Source organism: Synchiropus splendidus, chromosome 16, assembly GCF_027744825.2.
Source record: "Synchiropus splendidus isolate RoL2022-P1 chromosome 16, RoL_Sspl_1.0, whole genome shotgun sequence".
Classification (NCBI taxonomy): domain Eukaryota; kingdom Metazoa; phylum Chordata; class Actinopteri; order Syngnathiformes; family Callionymidae; genus Synchiropus; species Synchiropus splendidus.
The window spans coordinates 7,318,033-7,339,988 of NC_071349.1; the positions used below are offsets into that span (position 1 = coordinate 7,318,033).

Genomic DNA, 21,956 nt, shown 5'->3' on the forward strand with positions numbered 1-21,956 from the left:
GAACATTATCAGACATTCTAAACGCTAATGAACACATTTTAACCCCTTAACTTTCGATGTCCACATATTTGTTGATAATTCATTCTTTCTATAATATTGTCCATGACATTGTTTGCTCATATGAGAAACCTATGGTTTTTTTTTAACGGATTTCCCCTTTTAAGACTACCATGTTAGATGCAACAAAATAGTTTATTTGATTTCATGAAAAAAGACAAGATGCGAGGCAGGAACAATGAGACAGATGTACATACAATATTGCAGTCCTCATAGAATAACACCCATTCGCAGATTTCCCCCAATGAAGCTCAGGTCGTGGTGGTAGCTGAAGTTAAAAGACTTTCCTCACCCCCAAAACCTCTTTCAGCCCTTGAGGAGCAACACAGAGGCCTTCCAACTGTGATGTCATTTCTCCCCTCTTGTCCTGAGAAACCTCATTCCTGCAGCTTGAATAAGAACTCTATCAATCACAGGTGAGATCGTACTGTAGACTGACTGATGGAAGGAGAGGGGTGGCCTTTGGCTCAGCTCTCCTCCATAACAGAGCAAAAATATGTCTTTGAATAAGATTGGTCAGAAATAATTAGGAAAACAATGATCAGTTTTTGGACGGACTTCATCCAGTCAAGTGAAGTTTTCCTTCAGGCAGCAGCGGTCAGTCTGAGGGTCCAGGCCCACTGGCAGGGCATCTGGCTGAAGGACAGCGAGGGCAGGAGAACCCGCAGTCCACGGGGCTTCACAGGCTCCCAGCGAAGATCTCCGTGACCCAGCAGTGCCACCTAGTTTTCAAATAAAGCATCACACTTGACATGAGGCAGAAGGGTGAACACACAAGTCCAGAAATAGGTGCTTATTGATTCTTTAATTGATAACTTTAAGTAGACAAATGACGAAGAGTAGTGGGCTCCACCTTTACGGCAGCTAGTCAAGTAGAAATCTGATAAATAGTTCAGTTAAAATGGGTGGTGGCGACAACAATAAAAATTAAATACACTTCACATCTAATCGCGTATGTTGTTTTTTTCCGTATATGCGGCAGTGGAAATATTGATACCATCTAGTGGTCACATCACGCAAAGACACATTAGGATTGCTTTATTTTATTTTTTTTATTTGTCATCAAATCGGTCTTCACCTTATTCAAGCATCAGCTTAACTCCCCATCGAGTGTTGATGCACAACCTTACCTGAGTTTGTGCAGAAGCCACCGGTTCACTCAAAACCACCGATCCATTTTTGGGCCACTCTAGTAAGACAGCGTAAATGGCCTTCTCCTGTGGTCTGGCGGTGTACCTGAGGGAGAAAGTGAAGTAAGAACTGTTTTTGTTGCAAGAGCTGCAGGTAAGGTCCGCCCTCACTGCCATTGCATGGTCTGACCGTTTGGACATACTTTGGCAGCACCCCACAACAGAACAGAGAACCTCATCGAGATGTCAGAATGCGCCAGCAGATCCCAAGACAGTACCAGAGCTGAGGCGTGACGCTGTCCTTCTGTGCTCGCCAAGCAGTCGTGTTGTAGATGCTGTCCCCGTTGACTTTCAACCACTGACCCATCTGCCTTAGACGCTCCTCAAAGATCGGTGCAATCCGTCCGTCATGTGTCGGCCCGACATTCATGAGCAGGTTCCCCCCGCAAGACACCGTTTCAACCAAGGTCTGAAACAAAAACATGTACTTTAGACCTTCAGCTGCCTCCTCAGCTACATACTAGAGCAACTGTCCAGACCTTTTCACTCACACTGAGGAGAGCAGAACCTGACCCAAACTATTCTGACCCAAATCTCCACCATTTGCTTGATGTGCAGAATAAAAAGGAAAAAAAAAACATTTTAATGTAGTTAAAGTGCTTCTTCATTTCACTTGTCTGTAACCTACAGTTATCAGCTCCACCCTGCCTGCACTCTCCTTTTCACCTGCAAGCTGCAGTGCCTCATAACTTCAGGATGGAACAGAGTCACTCACGGCAACAAGCTGCTCAATAGTGAGGTAGTCGCTGAGCGGAGCGTTCCGTCTGTAACCCCAGGACTTGGTGTCGATGGTCATGCAGTTCTCCCACTTATGGGTGAGCAGGTGACCCGGTTGGTAGCGGTCAGCGCAGGTGTAGTAGCCACCGTGAGTGCAAATGGACCCTAGACCCCAGCGATCGTTGGTCACCACTGAGTCACGGACTGGACTGGAAAAAGCATCCACTCACTAGTATTATTTATGATGTCAAGAGGCATTTCTTAGAAAAACATAGCACTGATCCACCCGCTCTGGGGGCAGCAGTAACCTCTTGTGATCGTCATTGCCATGGTCACATACCTGTCATTGTACAGCCAAGCCAGAAAGCCAGTGCTGTTCCAATATTTATCAGGTGCGTTTCCATCCCCGTCCGACCACAGCACATCAGGTTTATACTTGAGAACCAGCTCATAGAGCTCAGGCAGCGTTTTGCTGACAGGGAAGTTGTTAGTGGTGAAGACATTGGCGGCGTCCTGCTCAAACAAGGGGTTAAACCATTCGAAGAGGGAGTGGTAGAGTCCCAGATGCAAGTCACTTTTAGCCCGCAGGGCAGTCGCCATTTCCCCCACGAGGTCTCTTTTTGGACCAACATCCACCGCGTTCCAGTTCCAGGAGTATTTTGAGCCCCACAGTGTGAAACCTGACAAACACAAGAGACATGCCACAGCATTGGTCATTCTGAGGCACTTTTGGAGCATCAGAAAAACTAAACTCAGGGTTCTCCCCAGGATTTTAAGGGGCGTCTCTGATAGGGGGAGTGGGAGCATAGTCCAACTTACATCCTTTAAGGTCCTCCTTAAGGTCCTCATAGGGTCTACCTTAAGGTGTCCTGCTAGAGAGAGCACTGACCTTGTGAGCCATGTTTCACTGCATGATGAAAACTCCCCCTATGTTCCTAAGGCACTGCAGAGAACCCTGAAACTCCTTTGCTTTTAGGAAGAGGACACACATTGGCCCTACAGCTCCCCAACAAACACACAGTGTAGCAAAACAGCCTCAACTTAATGGACTTACACTTGGCGACTTTTTTTCCTGGATGTTTAACAACGTTTAATGTTTTTTAAAAAAAGTAACTTCAAGTACCTTCATGGTGTTTTGTGGTCAGGACAATGTACTTGGCTCCTGATGAACTGAAGATGTCCGTCCATTCAACGGCATCAAAAAACTCGGCAGTAAATTTCGGAGCAAAATCTTGGTACTTGAAGTCAGGAGGATAATTCTTCTGCATGAAGTCAACATAGGGCGTCTTCTTCTGCTTTTGCCAGTACCACCTGCGAAATATACACGTTGTACGGAACAAGAAGCCCTCAGATATTTTATTATTTCCAGAAAACAACAAATACAAGGTATCCAGGCGACTCCTCAGGTGACCAGGACTTCCTTCTTCCGTCTTTCGGGACAGACTGAGCAGCCAAATGGTTTTGAGGAAGTAGTTACGGTTTTTTTTTTAACTGTGGACTGCATCTTTATCAAATGACGAGCGATGGTAAAACAGTTTCATTATGGATGGAGCGCTTACCAGAACCACTCGCTTCCGAAGCTGGGCACGGAGAACACCCCCCAGTGAATGAAGATGCCGAACTTGGCCTGGTCATACCACTCTGGCAGCGGTCTGGAGTCGATGGATTCCCAGTTCGGCTCGTATTTGGCTCGGCTACAGCTGAGCCACATCAGGCACAGCAGCAGGCACTTGGCGGACAAACCTGCCATCGTTCCTTGGAAGTATGAAGCGTTCAAGTGCTGTGGTCATGTGACGACTTTGGCAAACCAAAACACGGAAGCCAACGAGAACAAACCAATCAGAGTGAAGCCGAGACGCATGCGCCGAATGTAAAGCGTAGAAGCGTGTGTCATGGCTGAATTTAAGAATTTTACTGTGTGTGTATGTGGACTTTGATTTGAAAAGTCAACTCCAGACAGCATTGAGAACAACATTTTGGTGAGGACGTCCGTTCGGCCTGAACCCTAACTCGTTCATATGACGGGCTTCGTGGACTGTCACTGTCACATCTCTGCGGGAGACTTCGACTCGGTGGGTCACGCTTCACTAATGTGAGCCAACATGCAGCTCTGACCTGCACTTCTGTGCCTTCCAGGACATAGACGACGTGATAAGGGAGTCCAGGAAGGTGAGCGGGCCCTGGCCCTGTAACTACCTGCTAATAGGTGACACTGGTGCGTGTGTTTCCAGGCGGGACTCCTGGCACTAGTGTGTGTCGCTGAGCATGCTGGGGAATTCGACAGGATCATTGCGTTGTCTCAGAGGTAACAGTGAAGCAGCGAGTGGAGCGTGACCTGGCAACAGTTGTTTACCTTCGCATGTGCTCATATAAACACTGCCCAGTGGGTCTGACATGCCTGTATGATAAAACTGTGATAGTTTCTTGTCCATCTCCCAATCGCATTTTTTCTTTTAGGTTCCCCGGATTCATTTTCCCATGTCTGGGGGTCCACCCTGTTCAACAAGACTCCCCTGAACGACAAAGAAGTGCACACCTCCAGGTAGTGCAGAGAATCTGTTGGTGTCTGTCAGGTTAGCCATCCTGAGAAATGTTTCTCCTTTGTCGTGCAGGATGTCGCAGTTGCTCTGCCCGCCATCGAGAGGTACAAAGACCAGCTGGTGGCAGTCGGAGAGGTAAAGATGAAGGGGGTTTAATGTGGCTTGAAACGTCAGGCTGTGTGAAATAACTTCTGTCCTCAGGTAGGTTTGGACTTCACGCCACGATACATCACCTCTGAGTCTGACAAGGAGAGTCAGAGGCAGGTCCTCATTCGTCAGGCAGAGATTGCCAAAACACTGGAGCTCCCGCTGTGAGTTACTCCTACACACACACACCATCTTCATGTGTCATTTCCAGATAGATACAAGGCATATCCTACTCATTAGTTTTACTTGATTATTGTTAGTATTTTAGCAAAAACTGTTTTGTCAGACTGACTACAATAATCCTTTTGTTATTTAATTTGCAGCAATGTTCACTCACGCTCTGCAGGAAGACCCACCATCCAACTCCTGAAGGAACAGGGTATGTATAACCACCTTAATTCTCTGGTCATGTTGAATCCCAGAAAGAAAAGTTGTTGGGTGTCATAGGTGTTGAAAAGGTTCTGCTTCATGCTTTCGATGGGAAACCCTCAGTGGCGATGGAGGGAGTGAAGGCTGGCTACTACTTCTCCATCCCTCCGTCGATCATTCGCAGTGAGCAGGTGAGGTTAACCAGGAATCTGTTTTCCGGACTGCCTCAGTCTAAGGTGTTGACGTCTTGGTTTTCCTTGCATGCATGTATGTGCCGTGTCGTTATGGCATCCCTGACAGATGTCTAATTTTTTTCACACCAAGAAGAAAAAACTAGTAAAGCAGTTGCCATTGGAGAACATGTGTCTGGAAACAGATTCCCCTGCTCTCGGACCAGAGAAGCAGGTGAGCTTGATTCGTCCTCGAGTCTCATTTCCAGATCCTTCTGACAACTGCTAAATGCATGACATGAGTGGACATGTTGCATGACATGAGTGGACATGTTTCATGTTTGATTTTGCTGTGTCCCAATGCAGGTGAGAAACGAGCCGAAAAACATCCACGTCTCTGCAGAGTACATCAGTCAAGTCAAAGGAGTTTCTCTGGAGGAGGTGATGGAGGTGACCACACGGAACGCTCTTCGCCTCTTCCCAAAGTTGAAGCTGGCCCTCAGACCATGAGTGTATCGACTGTGCAGCCATGACTGGTGTACCTCATTTTATCAGCAAAAAGTAAAATACAAAACTAAGTTGTTTTTTTTTCTGAGAATGGGTACGAAATGCATCGAGTCCTCGGAAACAAAACATTTGAGAAGCACATCACACGTCTAAAAACATCTTCCCGATTAAAAACGCATCGTCAAGCCTCGCATTCCAAATCACTGATGTTAACATGTAAAAAGGCATTTGATGCCGACGCACCGAAGTTTTTTTCAAAAGTATATTTCCAGTCTGAATTACTTGGAACAAAAAAAAAAAAAACTGTCCAGGTAGCCATTTGAGGTCCAGGCCATTTGTACATTTCCATAGCTTGTTTAGGCTAACAGAAGGTCCAGTTCACTATTACCTTTATTCGCATGTCTGCCATGTAGCAAGGACCAGACATTTGACTGTTATTAAAGGCGATGTGCCTGATATCGGTTCAAGTAATAATACACAAAGCCAGGAAGAAGAGCTGCTCTGGACCTCTGGCAGACGGGTTCATCCTGTGAGTCTGAACCAGCAAGATCTGGGGAAGCGACTGGCCGCCTGTGAACGGTGTGTGGCAGCTTCTCCCCACAAACACTAGGAGCAACTTGACTTAATCACAATCCCAGAGCATGCAACGGAGCCCCTCCTGAACCGACCACCGATGGCGGCAAACAAGATAACCATATACATAAACCAAAGATGTTTAATCTTCAAAATGACAAGTCCCATCTGGGTATATTTACAGCTGAAAAAAAAAGTATAAAAACTAAACGTCCTCTTCTGCATTCAGGAAGTCCATGGTTACAGTCAAATCCCAGAACTCTGACCCGGGAGTTAACGGGGCAAGAGCTTTTCAAGGCTCCTCTGCATTCATCACTCTGAGGCCTCTTCTTTCTGTTTCTTCTTCTTTTTCTTCTTCTTTGCACTCTCTGCCCCCTGCTGGCACAACAACAGCTCACCCATCTGCAACCATGTTGTCCTGACCAATACTGGGACTGGGACTGACCTCTGACTCCGGCTCTGCCTCCGCTTCCTCCACTGGCGCCTCTTCCAGTTTGGCCTTTTTCTCTTTCTTCTTTTTCTTCTCCTTCAGCGGGGTCTCTGTAGACGCGGGGACCTCAGGCTCGCTGTCTGACGCCGTCCTCTTCCTCTGCAAGGTGTTCAGGACCATCAGAATCATAGACCAGCCACAGATAGCTAGTTTGGCAGATAAGTACCTTTGCAGCCACTTCGGTTGACTCGGTTGCCACCGTCGCAGCACTGGAAAACAAAGTCAGCCGTGTTGACAAAAGAACTCATTCTGACGCTGTCACTGTGTTCAGACGAGCGGATGCTCAGCACAAGCTGGCAGGTGAGGCTCAAAGCTGAAAGTTCATGTAGCAGACTGACTCCCTCACAGAGCACTGCAGCAGCTCAGTGAGAGATAACTGTCTGCGCGTCACTCGTCAGCACGCACCTGTAATCCACGTAACCCTCCTTCCAGGCACTTGGTGTGCTGCCGTTGGGTTTCCCATGCTTGTCCAGAAGTCCTTTCTGAATCATCATCTTCTTCTGGCTCGCCTGGAAACCAAAAATAAATTTTATACATGTATATTAAAAAAAAAAAAAAAAAAGCTCAACCCTGGTCTCACCTTTGGTCCGAGACCCCACTTCCGTGGATACGTGTCACGCTCCATGATAACCCTCTTGATCTTGGCCACCACACCGTGGTCACATGTGGAGATGACGGCAGTGGTCATCAGAGCGACAGCTGCAGAACAAAGAACTGATCATTCTGTGGCGAGGGCGACGGACATCCGCAGAGTCGGAGGTTGTCCATCAGACAAGGGTGATAGATCAGGGTCATCAAAGCCCAGGAGCTCCTGACTCTTCTAAATCATCATGTGGACCTTCACAATTAAAAACATGGCTGACTTCTTGCTCACCTGTGCAGATGGCCTCGCCCTTGGTCGTTATGACGACGATGTCCTGGTTGACTTCGATGCCATCTTCATACCGTAGTACGCCGGGCAACATGATCTTGGCTCCATAACAGATGGCATTCACCTACAGATAGGGTCTGAGTGCTGGAACTTGCATGAGATTTATGTGTGCAGAAGCTCTACTCACAGCGCTGTCCTTCATCACCAAGCGTTTGTGGGAAATCAGCAGCTTCTCCAGAGGGAAGATGACTCTCCTCAAGTAGGCCTCATCTTTGTTGTGGTCGAACTGCCACTGGGCATCCAGCACATCATGCATGGTCACCATGTTGTCCTGAACAAACAGCACAACACTGGTGAACAACACTTTCTCCTGGCTCTGCTCAAGAGTGTCGGCAGCTCTGAGACTCAGTCCGGAACAGACCGAGACGTCTCCACTGCCACTTGCTGTCCCAAAGATTCATTACCAGCCCGGCACATGCAGCCGGCCTGAACTCAACACTTTGGCAGCGTACAGAAAACGGCTCGCACCTTCTCCCCGAGGACTCCTGACCGCACCCGCCGCAGCTCCTGCATCTGACCTCCGACCCCCAGCAGCAGACCCAAGTGCACACAGAGAGTCCGGATATAGGTTCCAGCTTCACAGCTGACCCAGAAGATACCTGGAGAGAGGAAACAAGGTCAGCACCTTCGTCCAAAAGCAGCATGTTCCGCAGAGAACGTACCGAGCCTCCGTTCCGGATCATACTCTATCAGCTTGCTCTCGTAGATGGTCCGCACTCTGAGCTGACGTTTGACCGCAGCGATCAATGGCGGCCGCTGGAACAGGGCACCGGTCAGTGTCTCCAGGGCCTGAAAAGACAACCGAAGAATCCACAATTTATCTTCAGGCCATTGTCATTCTCTAGACTAACTCACATCTTACCCTGGCAAGTGTGTGTTCACTCTCTATAGCATTGTGCAGCCGAACGATCCCCACATACTCTTTCCCTGCAACACAGCAGAGAGCAGTGAGGGGAGGCCGCTGGGTTTACTGAGAGTTGCAGCCAGCAGCTGGCCAATGAGAGCCAGAGGGAAGCAGCGCTCAACTTACCTGCACTCTGTTGGGACTTGACTAGTCGCGTGGCTCGGTCCACACACACGATCAAGCAGCCAGTGACTTTGGGGTCCAGCGTCCCACTGTGACCTGTCTTCTCCACCCTCAGGATCCTCCTGATCCACGCCACCACCTCGTGAGACGAAGGGTTCGCTGGTTTGTCCAGGTTGATGAACCCTGACCTGCAGATTCAAGGACGCTCAGCCCGGAACAGAATCGACAACCTTCATCCCTGGGACTCACCTGACATAGTCCTGGATGTTCCTCTGCAGGGGGTTGCTGCCATTGGGCAAGGGAGTGTAGTGCGCCGTCCTGATGTTCAGCTTGTCAAAGTTCTGCATCAAAAACGGTGGTTAATCCTACTCCTTATGTCACAGCAACTGAACACTTCTCTTGGCCTCAGTGTGATCAGAAAGAGCAATCATCTTGACAACCCTGGCTCGAGCCTCATCTCCACACAGTGAGTCTTCACTAGGCAGAACGCTCAGAGAAGACAGTCACCCCAGGAGAGGCCCTGCTCCCAGAACGGGAAGCAGAGGCAGTGGCCCGGGCCAGTGGTCACAGCTCAGCGAATGGATAAACTGGATCATCATGTCACACGGCCTCCACGTCAGAACAACAGAGAGGCTGTTTACCTTGAGTAGAAGGGGCCACTGTGACGTGTCCAGGGAGGGAACCTTGGACTCTGGCTGGATGTAGAAGTTACCACTCTGTTGGATTTCCTATTAAAAGGGGGAGGAAAGACAATACAGCCTTAAACACAACTTGAACTCCTCGCCAACATAACTTCTTGAGTGCACCCCTGCTTTCTATGACCTCAAAATCTAACACCTTAGCAGTGAAAATCCAACACCCCATACACATCAAAGGAGAACTAAGGGGGAGAACTGATGGCCAAGTAAGAGCACTCACCCCAACATCTTCAATGGCTTTCTTGGACTTCTTTTTCTTCTTTGCCGAGCCTGCAACATGAAACCAGAACACAATTCAATCCACCTTGAGCAAAGTTGACTTCATTAACAAAACGTACTCTTTTCCACTTTTATTGAGTTTGCGCTGCACTTCTGTAAGAGGAGTATGAATAACGTTAGATGGCTAGAAGCGGATTCAGGAGGTCCAGTACCGACACGTGCCCCTCAACACGTGGTTGTTAGCAACACGATGCTAACTCAAAAGCGACTCTGCAAGGCTACAGGAATCATAGCATAAATTATACAGGTAAGCTCTTCACAGTCACACTCCGATGTTCCAAACAAAAGTAGATTAAGAATCACTCCTGAATTGAAACGACATGGATTTTACAGTGAAACACGTACATATACACACACTCTTCCAGAGTGATTTCAGTCAAAATGCGTTACATTTCACCTCGCAATAATGAGTGTAATGTATGTAAAAAATAATAAGGGGACAGTGATGGAAACGATCTTGCGAATTTGGGCTAACACGTGTCTGGAAGCGGCGTGGAGGCTGCAGCTCTAACGGTCCAAGACACGAAGATGACGCACTTTGAAAACACCTGCAAACTGCTGAGCTAAAGCAGCCAAGTACTTTTAAGCAGCTCGTTAAGACGCCTTTAGCAACTAAACTTAGTATATTTGGTGCATAGCGTGACGCAAACTCACCCTCCGTGTCCGCCATCTTCTTCCACAGCCTTGACTCCTCCTCCGAGTTCATCTACTTCTGGAGCGGATGTGGGCGGAATCTGACGTAGAACCCGCCCCATATGGCACGTCATTCTATAATGGTCTGCCCTCGTTTGAAAAATGTGTTCAGCGAAGTCTCGCTGTCACTTCGCTGTCTTCATTGTTGGATTGTGTTTTGATTCACTCGTTATGTATTTTGTTAAGTGAGTGTTAAGTGTCAGCACATTTGTGTGATAATATATTTTGGAAGGGTTGGACATCATATGAAGTATAGAGTTGTGGATTTTATCATTAAATTATAATTTGTCTATATATTAAAATGACAGTTTATTTCAAATTAAATATCAATTATAAATCTAAACGAGCGCAGGAGTTTTCTATTTTCTCATTGGTGCGCTTCATTGTGACGTAAACAGGAAGTAGCCACGCAAGCTGCGGATATCACAACACGACGTTGAGTTTCCATTTCATCTGATAGTTGTTATAGAAATAACGCTCCCCATATTGAATTCTATCGTTCTTGCGCCACGCACTGCAATTTCACAAAAGCCTGCGCTGAATGTTTAGTTATCTTAACGCACAGGTGAGCGACAAAACTTCATAGTGCTCGTCGTGGTGGCGAAGAAGCTAGCTCGCAAGTGAGGGCTCATTGATCGAAGTAAGTCAAGGAGATGTAACCTGTCTGCTCTCTAGCCTAATGGACAGTATAGTTGTGTTGCACTATATACTGTTAAGTGTTGTACTGTCTTACCAGTTCATCAGACTGGTAAGACAGTGGTCACCCTAATACTTTCCAAGTATCTGCAGCAGCAGTAGTAGTTTCTCATTCATCAAGTTAAGTGCTACTCTCGCTAATCTTGCGGCAACAAACCATGCTGCGCTTCGTTTGTCAGCAGCTGTCAAAAGATTCTTGCCTTCCTTCAGGCTGGTTTATTGTTTTCTCTCTCCAATCCAGCTGAATAATACTTCAAAATACATTCTTTCTGTGCAATCATAAGCAATCAGTTTCATAAAAGGCCATTTTGACTGTAATAAGAACCTGAAACATATCAGCAGACAGGGACAGGGTAACAGTGCCCATCCTCAACTAAGTGAATAAGAAGACGTTGTAGTTAATGACTGTGACATGTAAGTGTATATGTACCTATATTTGCTTTTACACCTGCAGGGCTTGACAGGGTACAGAGTATAAATGACTCTTCGCTTCCTTCCAGATGACCGGAAGAGGAGCGAGGTAGTTTTTGAGCTGCCGGCTTGTTCGAGAAGAAACCATGTGACCTCAGGTTCTCCTTCCTTGTAAAGTGTAAAGATGCCTCGTCTAGAGGAGGTCGCCAATGTTGCTCTGAGGGTTCCCAGCATCCTCCTCTTGGATCTCCTCTACAAGTGTGACATCGAAGGTCTAACTGAGCACCTGAAGGCCAAAAACGAAGACATGCTCTTCAAGTACAAATATGTCATCTGGAACATTTACTACCTTGGTGTGTGTGAGACTCGCAACTCGTTGCAAATTTCTCTGTGACCCCTGATATCAGTTAAAAGGTAGCCTTGTCTTTCCCACAGGTCATGTGATTAACGCAGTGGTGCTGGTTTTGCCACTCCGACACATTGTGACCCTCTACCTTCATATACTCACCACACTCCTCCTGTACATGGGACACCAGATTTCCAAGTGAGACTTTACCAGTTCAATGTGTATAATGTGTACTTATTTGTAGTCAATAGTCTTGGGAACAGTAGTTCCTTTTACTTATAAAAAAAAGTGAAGTTTTGATTGATAGCAGCACAATATCCCATTTCTTACACAGAACTTTTGACTGTTGTTGTTCCAAAAATGTTGTTCGACTTCACCTCCTAATGTTTTTCACTGCATTTAATTGACTGTGTTGACTCGACAGGGATTATATCCATGAGGAGCTGCTGCACAGCTACAGAGGACCTGTTTACCGGGACTCTCTGGCCTTCAACAGATTTGTCTCTGCAGTAACAAGTGAGTGAAAATCAGCTGCCATTAAAAGCATTTTAAAAATGAGGAAGAGTATTTGCTTGAAACTGGCCACTCTGTGTGTGTTTGTGTCAAGGTCAAATCATCCTCAGCACCTTGTGTGCCTTCCTGATGAAGACCAGGAAGGTTTGGCTCTTCTCCACTCACATGCTCCCTCTGCTGGTCCGACTTTATGGTGTGCCTCCTTCAACTCTGCTGACCGTAAACATGTTCTCCATGGGGCTGACCACAGCTGGCATCTCTGTGTTTCTCCTGTCCAACCTCTTTGTGCCGTATCGTCTGGCCAGAGCTGTGTACTCAGAACTGTGCCAGCTGGAGGTAAAAACGTCTTCATCACTGCTGCTCTATTTATTCAAGAGTCACATTACATTTAGATTAGATTAGATTAGATTTGGTGACCATTATTAGAATTTAGAATTTAGAATTAGAATCTGAAGCAGATAAACTATGGGGATTCATTCAGAAAGATGTCAGCAGGAAGAAGCCATCCAATCTGCAGCTGTGGATAAAGAAAAACCCAGGGAGGATGAGATGTTGAGGAGAAGCAGGAGAGAGAGGGGGACATTAGGTGCTAGAGGAATTCAGTGTAAGTAAGAGAAATGCGTGTGTGTAAAGGTTAAAAAGCAATAAGTTGGTCTCAAAAGTGGAGACCAGTATCACTGTGACTAGGGTGTCATGAGACGCCGATCCTTTAATGTTAGATCACATGAACTGGGTGAAAGTTGAACTGAATATATATTAATATAAGGAGTCGTGTCGAGAATCAAGTGCATGTGGCGTCTCATTTTTGCTTCGCAGGTCATGGAGCTCTACCGACTTCTTGAAGTTGGAATTTCTCTGTGGAACCAGTTTGCGGTCCCGGTGCTCTTCAGCGTCTTCTGGTTCGTTCTCTTCGCTGTTCATGTGGTTACTGACGTGATATCTGCCGGCGCTTCCATGGCTCCTCAGGGAGTGCTGTTCTGTCTGCTAACAAGGTGACAGGTTTACTGTGTTTAAAGGTCATATTTGAAGACTGTGCAGTAACCCACTGGTGTCTCCACTGCAGCGTCTCTGAATGTTGCGCTACACCCTACTCCCTCCTGGGCTTGACCTTTGTGGTATCCTACCTCGCTCTGGGGCTGCTCAACCTCTGCAAGTTCTACCTGGGAGGCTATGCAGCCGTTCAAAACGAGAATGTGATGCACCGGTTAGAGGATGCCACTCACTCAAACATGAATCACCTTGTCTTGGATGCGTTTGGTCTGAGTGGTCTGATGGGGTCATCTCTTTGTGTGTCTCCTGCTGAGGTCAGAGGTGTGACGGAGGGTGTGACTCTGTTACTCCTCGCCCTCCAAACTGGTCTGATGGATATGCAAGCCCTGCAGCGCACCTTCCTCCTCAGCATCATCCTCTTCATCGTGATGACTTCCACGCTGCAGTCCATGATTGAAATCACTGACCCGGTCATCCTGGCCCTCGGAGCGTCTCGCAACAGGTGAGGCTGGCAACCGTCTTTTGTTTCCTGGTGGAAGACTTCTGAACGCCATTTGTGCCCATAGAAGTTGCTGGAAACACTTCCGAGGCCTCAGCATGTGTCTCCTCCTGCTGGTGTTCCCCGTCTTCATGGCCTACAAAATCTCCCAGTTCTTCCACATGGATTTCTGGCTTCTGATTCTGGTATCCAGCTGTATGTTGACCTCACTTCAGGTAATGAGCCACTGCCTCACCCTTCTCCACTGCCTCCAACTTTCTGTTAGGTAGCACACACTATCTTCATGATGCTTATTTTGTTGTGCAGTTTAGTGCCAGCAGCTTTCTGTGTTTCCATTAGCGGTCAGGAAATATTTTCTCTGTGTAGTGATGACCTGGTGTAATAAAGAATCTTTGTTGTATATGACTTACTCCTGAAGATCACCGGGACGTTGCTCATCTACTTCCTGTTCATGGTGGAGCTGCTGTGCAGTGAACCCATCGAGTCCCTGGACGAAGTCGTCTATTGGGTGAACGCCGTCAGCAGGGTGCTGGAATTTGTCGTGGCTCTCTGTGTAGTGGCGTACGGGACGTGGGAGTCACTGTTTGGTGAGTGGAGCTGGATGGGCGCCTCCGTCATCATCATCCACTCGTACTTCAACGTCTGGCTGAGAGCACAATCGGGCTGGAGGAGCTTCCTGCTCCGACAGGAAGCAGCCAAGAAGATCAACTCTCTTCCAAAAGCGACGACTCAGCAGCTGCTGGAGCACAATGATGTTTGTGCTATCTGCTTTCAGGTCAGTCGCATTCACTCAGTGGTTTCACTGGGAGTTGTTTCAAATCTGACCCTTGCTCTGCTATGGAGTGGAATACCAACATTCACACAATGTTATCAAACGTGTTTGATAGGAAATACAGAAAAACCTTCACAAAAGTACAAGAAAATATTTTTGAAAATATGAATGATTGGGGAAGTTGGGATGACTGAAAGAACAACCTCAGTGTGGACTTACTCTTTAACGTTTCCTTCCTAACAATCGTAACTGAAGAGTCTTCTGCTTTTGCAGGACATGAGTTCCTCCGTCATCACTTACTGCGGTCACTTCTTTCATGGCAACTGCCTCCGGAAGTGGCTGTATGTGCAGGAGACCTGTCCCATGTGCCACCAAACTGTCCGTCCAACGGCACACTGTCAGGAAGCATCAGTGCCGCCACAGAATGGCATCAACCCTGAAGAGCTGGACGTTGTTTTTGAAGACCATGCTTGTGCTTCTCCTGACCAGAGTGATGAGGAACTCGCTGGTGAAGGAGTCTGTGATGTTACAGACGCTGCTGAGGGCCTTTGCTTCAGCTGCGAGGGAGACTTTGTGGGATTTGCTAGCCCACCTGGAGACATAACTTGTTCTCCATCTCATTGTGACCTTATGGAACCAATCTCTGACAACAATGGAGATGGAGGGTTGATGTTATCCTCTGTTCTGGCAGACACACCGGAGCCACAGCCAGTCTCCTCTTCAGTGCACCACAGTGGTGTGGATAACCGGACAGACATATCTTTAAAAGGCTGTGATGTCACTGAACCAGGTGCTGAGGGCGTTCGTGCGACTGAAGATTGGGACTCCTAAAAGCTCTCAGTGAGGGATTGAAGAAGCCAAAGACACTCATGAATATCACTCAAGCTGCACCAGGACAGTGAAACAGTGACACTAGTCAGGGAGACGTCCAGCATCAGTGCCTTTTGATGACTGCTCTGAAACATGCAGAGAATAAAGGAACGTGCCATGATTAGGAGGAAATGTCTGTCATCTAACCTGTACATAAGATTGTACATTTGTCTAATGGACATAAATTATATGAACATCAAAGACCACGTGAGTATTGTATGTTTGTCCTCCTGAGACCTTGTTCCTGACAGTTGTCCGACCTCATTGGTTCAGAAACAACCGTGTTCATAATGTGAAGTGGATGCTCGTAGTTTCACTTGTGCCCCAAAATTGAGTAAAATAAGAACAGCAGATGAAGGATTGCAGTATGAATGGAGAGGTCTGTGCTGAAGGATCAGTTACTGGATGCATGAACCAACTTGTTCATGTCCCCGTGTGTCGACCAGGTAATCCAACTGTTGGAATTGTTGGACATCTGAGATAATTTGTGAGCACGTTTTTTGGGAGTGGGAATGGCTCCTCCATGTTGTGGGGCAGCGGGATGGGGACCACAAAGTCACTGACCAGCGAAGAAGAATCTTGGTGGGGAACCTTCAGATCCAGTTGTCGAGTCCAGACCCAAGTCAGTTGTGTGAAGAGCTTTATAAGACTTTAGAAGATACTATGAATTTGTTTGAGTTCAAAACAGTCTCTCCTGTCCAATAACGCACCAGCTTTTAAATAAAATTGTTTCAGAGACCATTTCTTTCAAAAACATTAAAGAAAAAGAAAATGTATCACTCATTTCAAACGTTCCAAAAAACAAAAACAAATGGAGTTAAGTATTGGTATCGGCGACTTCCTGAAGTTCCGCGGTCAGAGTGATATCGTCAACCAACACAAGAAGTTTCCCAGTCCAGACTGACGGTGCCTCGACTATGTGTGACGCGTACAAGATACAAACCCAACTCCAGTCCAGCTGCTTCCCTTAAATGCTCAACATCTGCGTAACTTAGTGAAAAAAACAAAAGCGTCTCGCGATCTCGCGTCAATCACAAACAAGCTGTCAATCATATCTCCGCCCCTCCCGCCCTCTTAAAGCGTCAGCAGCGCCACTACCCGTTAGTTGGATAACGGCGAGAGAAGCAGCGCGGGCCCCGACGTTCTTCACTTCACTGCGCTCGTCTACCTTCAAACCCGGGCCGTTGACCGGGAATCGAACTTCCAGTAAAGGCTCGTTTATGCCTGTTAGCGACGTCGTTGGGCGTGTTTAAGTCGGGCAGTAGTCGCGCGAGCCTCGCTGTCAACTCTCGCATACGTAGTTTTAGCTGAGTCGCGAGCTAAGTGCGTTAGCTTCCAAACGAAAGGCCTTCCATCGGGCCGGCGCCGAGAATACCGTCCAGTTTCGTCCTGGTGGATAGAAAGCCGCACATCCTGAGCCGTTTAAAGGAGCTGGGAGAGGATGGCTCTGAAAAGGATCAATAAGGTAAGAGGCTGGCGTCTACTGGCTGACCGTGTTCTGCCACAGCGGCACATTGACGAGAAAACTTGACGTGTGTGCTCGTCTTTTTCGTTATGAATGTGAAACCGAGGTTCTGCTGCGGCAGGAACTGGGAGCCACGCGGGGCTAGCGGCGGCTAATGGAGCGGGTTCAAGTTCAATGTGCTCGGCTGTGGAAGGCCCGATCCCCTTCCCGGCTTTAGGTTTGATTTGTGGCCCCTGACCGAGCGTTACTCATCGAACCGTATACACTGACATCAGTAATCCTTGTTAACAAGTGAATCACTATCGTTTCTGACTCACGGCGGTGACGGGATCCATGTTAGACGTCAGAGCCGAGAGCGTGAGGCATCTGCTTGGTATGTGCGCGAGCCCAGCACAACTCCAAAATCGTAGCCCCTCGTCCAGTCCCTTCAGGTGTCCACTGGTGGACGGGTGTCCAGAGTCTGACCCGGCACTGCCTGCGGCCCTTGCTCGGGTTTCACCCGGGCCACCACCGAACGTTGTGATGGCAAAAATAAAGGTCCCTTCTGCGCTTAAGAGAAGTGCGTCAGTGAAGTGTAAGCGCCACAAAGTTGAGCCGGAAAGTGATCAAAATAAATTCTGAAATCTTCCTGTCAGTGAGCCACAGTTTAGGTTTCTAAACAACTTAACTAGCTTTGAGTAACTTTTAAAATAACCTGATGTATTTAGATTCAGCTCAATAGAAGTATGTTTTGTGCTTCCTCTTATGTGATGTTCCAACACACGTTGTTCTTTTGGTTTCACTCTGTTACTGTTGCGTTTCCTTGAAATGGTTCAGCTGCATTTCATTTATCTAGCTCCAAACAGGTCTCAGTTGACTCCCACACCTCCTTTCGAAGCTGCCCTCACTTGGAAACCTTTAGATACCCCAGCTTTAAGGGAGCTGCAGGAGAAAATGTGGCTCCTAGCCCCATCTTCTTAAATAGCACCTGACCTATAAATAAGGCGCTGCTCTGCTCCAGCTGGGTGTTCACTGGTGTCCCCTTGCTGATGGGGCTGACGACAAAAACCGTGTGGCGGAACGGGTCGACTTGTGTGGCAGGAAATGTACCTGGTTCACATTCACATGTCTCAAGATGGAATGTGACATATGGCAGAAGAGCTGTGCTCAGTCATATGAATGTGTTATAGTTAGTAAACTGATTTGTGTAACGTGGCAGGAGTTACAGCCAGTGCAATCCATAGCACCTGCTGCACTTCTGCCTGTGTTGATGCACTAGTTTCACGTTGTGATGAACATTCTTCTTCACCACTGGTGCCCTCAAGCAGGCTGGGATGACCAGGAAGCCATTTGCTCCTAGATGTGGTGTGATTTATATTTTATAGGTGAAAAATGTTGTGAATTAATCTTTATGCAGTTGAGTAGGTGATGGTTGAACAGTTCTCAAAATTTCCTCTCTGTCCACAATAGGAGCTGACTGACCTCGCTCGAGACCCTCCAGCGCAGTGCTCTGCCGGACCAGTGGGTGACGACAGTAAGTTTCATAGTTCACATTGTCAAGTATTGAAGGTAATGATGTGGTTTTTGGTGGTCTGATTCCAAACGAAGAGGTTCACTCATCTGTTAAATTCAAACTCAGTTTAACATCTGATATGACTGAAGTGTTTTTTCCCCCCTCAGTGTTCCATTGGCAAGCCACAATCATGGGACCTGTGAGTTGGTTTTAGATCATTCCTGTTTGTCAGAAGTCATTTTTGTGAAGGTAATTCTTGATTCTTAATTGCAGACTGACAGTCCGTATCAGGGAGGCGTTTTCTTCTTGTCAATTCATTTCCCGACAGACTACCCCTTCAAACCACCTAAGGTAAATAAGCACATTTGAAATGGTTCCTTCCTGAGCCCTGATAGCTGCATCAACCAGGCTTGCTTGAAAATATGTGCTCCGGAGCACACCCAGGGTCAAGTTCAACTTGTTTTTGATTTGGTAACAGGTGTTACATAATGACTCCCGAGTGGCATTTATCAGACGTCATAAATCAACTAACTTGAACTTTTCTTTTTCATATTTGTGTGATAGTTTAAAAAAGGGATGGTCCCAATACCTGAAATTTGATCTACCAATCCAATACAGTGTTAAAGTAAATGAAGTTTGGTAAACTAACCCTTTCTCCAAGATGTAGGATTTACACTGAGTAAAAAAATGACGTTATTTATATAACAAGGTGCCAGATGTTGCCTGTGCTACTGCCCCTTACTGCAGCACTTCAAATCGGCAATGATTCTATTTCTATGGGAGCTACACGCACCACCACTTCAAGTTGGAGTGGAGAGGAATGAACAGACAAGAAATGAACCTGTAAAAAGTCGCGTCAATCCTGGAAAATTTCATAATAAAACACGATGTGTTGACGTTACTCGTATTGTACTGTGAGAGCAAAAGGAAAATCACAACATGGGCTGCAGCTCCGCACTGTAACTGAAACCAAAGCATAGCACCCAGGCGAGTGCGGATGACTGTAGTTTGTGATCAGTTTTAATTGTACATTTCCACCCGTGTCTGTCTGAGGCTGCAAGGCCGTCTGATCATTTATGGCCAGTTCCATCTCTGCTGTGAAAAACACAGACCAGAATGAAGCAGCATGAGGGGATTCAGGGGGATTTTATGTCTGAATATAGTTTTAAACATGTTTAATTGAATAAATTGTTTAATGACATCAGTAGTTCTAGGGACTATGTAACAATATTGTTTATATTATAAAACAGGATTTTATGAATGCTTAGAAAATTTCAAACTTGTGTTCATGCTTGACGCGTGCCTGGGTTTGTGTGAGCTGAAGGGTGTTCGTTCGAAACCCATTCACCATTGTTACTTCACTCACTGTTAAACTGAGGTTAACCTTTTAAAAAAAAGTTTTAAAAAATCTTTCTTCAAGGCAACTGTGCAAAATGTCGACTCCAGTTGTACCGGTTATACATAGATGACGTATTTGTCCTGTCAGTGTTTTTTTTTTTTTTTTTTTTTTTTTTTTTTTTAGTTGAAAGAGAATGTGTTGTAACAATCTCTCTCTCTCTCCCCCACCAGGTCTCATTTACCACGAGAATTTACCACCCGAATATAAACAGTAATGGCAGTATCTGTCTGGATATTCTCAGGTCACAGTGGTCTCCTGCACTTACCATTTCGAAAGGTATGAGGGAAGTTGAGCATCAGAAATGTCAGCTACAGTGGAAGTGTGTAGAAGCTTTATTAAACCTGAGTCCACACAAATGATTTCACTGTGTGGCTCATATTTATAGGTCAGCTGCCGCCATAATCCCATCATGGTTTCACTTGTGATGGTTAATTATCATTCCATTTATGATCCCTGATATACAATGAAAACGTGCTGTAAAAGTTCCCTTCAGGTTCTGCTCGAGTATTTGACTTGACTCTGCTTGCTTGTTCCAGTTCTCCTGTCCATCTGCTCACTTCTATGTGACCCTAACCCTGATGACCCACTAGTGCCAGAGATCGCACGAGTCTACAAAACAGACTCTCAGAAGTAAGTGTTTGCCGCACCTTCTTGTGTTTTCTGTATTGGTTGATAGCTGCCCACCAGGCTGCCAGTGGCCGCAACCGTCCTGAGCCGTTTGACTTTCATTCTGTCAGGTACAATAAACTAGCTCAGGAGTGGACGGCCAAATATGCCATGCTCTAGGGTAAGGTCGGGTGTGTATGCCTCTGCAGCAGAGTGGAGCTTGTAAAACATAACCTGGATGTGAGTGCTTGTGTAACTGCTCGTGCTGCTGCCGTGGCATTGATGCTGGTTCTCAAACCTGTTCCAGTCCTGCAGTCAGAAAATCAAGTTCACTAAAGTAATGTCAATATTCCATGTAAAGGTGAACCCACGGCTTGAAGGTTGGGAGGGTGTTTTCGACCCCACATGTGACAGACTCAGGAGTGCTCTTGTTCTAATCAAAGACAGTTTGAATTGAGGCCTGCAGACTGATGTTAATGGTTCACCTGTCGTGTTTATGAATCTATCAAGTAGCTCTTTAGTCTCCTGACATGCAGCAGTATCTCACCTTCCACTCCATTAGCTTTGTGTTTTGGAATGTTTTCAACACACATGACTCGTGCATGGAGAACGACAACTGTGTTGGTTAGCGATTCTTGTCTTCATGTGATATGGCCTGTGATATTTGCGCTGGACCTGCTTCCTTGTTCACGCCTCACCTGTCGTCTGACGCTTCCCTCTGTCACTCCACAGATACGTTAGAACGGCACAAGAATGGACACTCAAATACGCACAATGACGTCCTCCAGATTGGTGGCGAAAATGTCGCAAATTTAAAAATTCTGGAATTCTGTTTTTCTTTTTTTTTTTTTTCTTTTTTTTCCACCTTTGTTAATCTGAACATTTTACCCTCCTTATCCAATCTTTTTGCTGATAGTAAGATGGTGTTCCGCCAGGACACGTGCCAGTTTCTGAGAACTAAAGATCAACACGGCTGTCATGAGCATGCACCAGTCATTCATTCGACACAAGTTTCCTCTGCGCACACCGAGCAGAATCTCACGCAACAAAAGTGCGTCTTCTCGGCCTGCCAGCTCTGTCTCACTGGAAGCGCTCGGCTCAGGAGTTTAGCTTGTCAGAAACTGGTGTGGCCTCTGGGACTGCCGCTTCTCATTGGTGTTTAGAGTGACGGGAAGCTAAGGGAAGAGTTGTCTTATTCCGCTCGTGTGTACAGAGAAGCACAACAGGATATATCAATATAAACCAATGATATTCAATGTTGTATGTTATGCATGTTAATAAAAGTCTGGATATTTTATCTAATCTGCAAATTGAGTGCATTCAGATCTGAAGGATTGAAAATATGGCTCTCCATGAATTCCTTTTTCTTTCATACAAGCCAGTAGCTGAGCTGTTTAACACCTCAACACTTCTGCCCTGACGTGCACATGAGCCTGGGGTTGATGGTCAACTCACCACGCTCATGTTTTTATTTTTTCCTGTCAATAAAGTTACTGAAACTATAATAGT

The 21,956-nt window shown here is 46.5% G+C and overlaps 5 protein-coding genes and 2 non-coding genes across 14 annotated transcripts; 3 read left to right on the forward strand and 4 right to left on the reverse strand.

The window, feature by feature from the left end:
• Positions 1-77: 77 nt before the first annotated feature.
• fuca2 (alpha-L-fucosidase 2) lies at positions 78-3,787 on the reverse strand. The gene is made up of 7 exons (XM_053844759.1): positions 3,524-3,787; positions 3,088-3,275; positions 2,305-2,644; positions 1,963-2,173; positions 1,466-1,656; positions 1,188-1,293; positions 78-779 (listed from the first exon to the last, which is right to left on the reverse strand). Exons 1-7 carry the CDS (start codon positions 3,712-3,714, stop codon positions 642-644), a joined length of 1,365 nt encoding a protein of 454 aa, XP_053700734.1. The 5' UTR covers positions 3,715-3,787; the 3' UTR covers positions 78-641.
• Positions 2,926-5,759, forward strand: LOC128747136 (putative deoxyribonuclease TATDN3). Of its 4 annotated transcripts, none has more exons than XM_053844764.1 (10): positions 2,926-4,036; positions 4,101-4,133; positions 4,196-4,269; positions 4,422-4,506; positions 4,577-4,639; positions 4,706-4,815; positions 4,975-5,030; positions 5,144-5,211; positions 5,348-5,425; positions 5,557-5,759. In XM_053844764.1, the coding sequence occupies exons 1-10, from the start codon at positions 3,983-3,985 to the stop codon at positions 5,698-5,700; spliced, it is 765 nt and encodes a 254-aa protein (XP_053700739.1). In that variant the 5' UTR covers positions 2,926-3,982; the 3' UTR covers positions 5,701-5,759. The 4 variants fall into 4 exon arrangements, with proteins under 4 accessions (XP_053700739.1, XP_053700738.1, XP_053700737.1 ...); XM_053844763.1 differs by having other exon boundaries at positions 3,537-4,036; positions 5,345-5,425; XM_053844762.1 differs by having other exon boundaries at positions 3,562-4,036; positions 5,099-5,211.
• A 42-nt stretch (positions 5,760-5,801) lies between these two features.
• Positions 5,802-10,460, reverse strand: dkc1 (dyskeratosis congenita 1, dyskerin). The gene is made up of 15 exons (XM_053844752.1): positions 10,350-10,460; positions 9,637-9,686; positions 9,360-9,446; positions 8,968-9,059; positions 8,722-8,906; positions 8,554-8,618; positions 8,354-8,480; positions 8,160-8,290; positions 7,819-7,962; positions 7,635-7,755; positions 7,341-7,459; positions 7,166-7,269; positions 6,927-6,969; positions 6,716-6,859; positions 5,802-6,645 (listed from the first exon to the last, which is right to left on the reverse strand). Exons 1-15 carry the CDS (start codon positions 10,399-10,401, stop codon positions 6,583-6,585), a joined length of 1,527 nt encoding a protein of 508 aa, XP_053700727.1. The 5' UTR covers positions 10,402-10,460; the 3' UTR covers positions 5,802-6,582.
• Positions 7,523-7,597, reverse strand: LOC128747881 (small nucleolar RNA SNORD83). The gene has a single exon (XR_008412725.1). It is a non-coding gene; the product is annotated as a small nucleolar RNA SNORD83 (small nucleolar RNA).
• Positions 9,129-9,322, reverse strand: LOC128747888 (small nucleolar RNA SNORD17). The gene has a single exon (XR_008412731.1). It is a non-coding gene; the product is annotated as a small nucleolar RNA SNORD17 (small nucleolar RNA).
• Positions 10,461-10,794: 334 nt separating the features above from the next.
• zmp:0000000662 (RING finger protein 145) lies at positions 10,795-16,205 on the forward strand. 5 transcript variants are annotated; one of them, XM_053844748.1, is made up of 12 exons: positions 10,795-11,028; positions 11,585-11,604; positions 11,673-11,848; positions 11,931-12,039; positions 12,266-12,357; positions 12,449-12,690; positions 13,171-13,346; positions 13,418-13,558; positions 13,664-13,846; positions 13,914-14,058; positions 14,262-14,618; positions 14,889-16,205. In XM_053844748.1, the coding sequence occupies exons 2-12, from the start codon at positions 11,585-11,587 to the stop codon at positions 15,444-15,446; spliced, it is 2,199 nt and encodes a 732-aa protein (XP_053700723.1). In that variant the 5' UTR covers positions 10,795-11,028; the 3' UTR covers positions 15,447-16,205. The 5 variants fall into 5 exon arrangements, with proteins under 5 accessions (XP_053700723.1, XP_053700721.1, XP_053700725.1 ...); XM_053844746.1 differs by having other exon boundaries at positions 13,911-14,058; positions 14,889-16,204; XM_053844747.1 differs by lacking the exon at positions 10,795-11,028 and adding an exon at positions 11,038-11,498 and having other exon boundaries at positions 13,911-14,058; positions 14,889-16,204.
• Positions 16,206-16,567: 362 nt separating this feature from the next.
• LOC128747138 (ubiquitin-conjugating enzyme E2 D3-like) lies at positions 16,568-21,941 on the forward strand. The gene is made up of 7 exons (XM_053844766.1): positions 16,568-16,950; positions 18,400-18,463; positions 18,610-18,641; positions 18,716-18,793; positions 20,012-20,117; positions 20,378-20,471; positions 21,180-21,941. Exons 1-7 carry the CDS (start codon positions 16,927-16,929, stop codon positions 21,223-21,225), a joined length of 444 nt encoding a protein of 147 aa, XP_053700741.1. The 5' UTR covers positions 16,568-16,926; the 3' UTR covers positions 21,226-21,941.
• Positions 21,942-21,956: the final 15 nt, after the last annotated feature.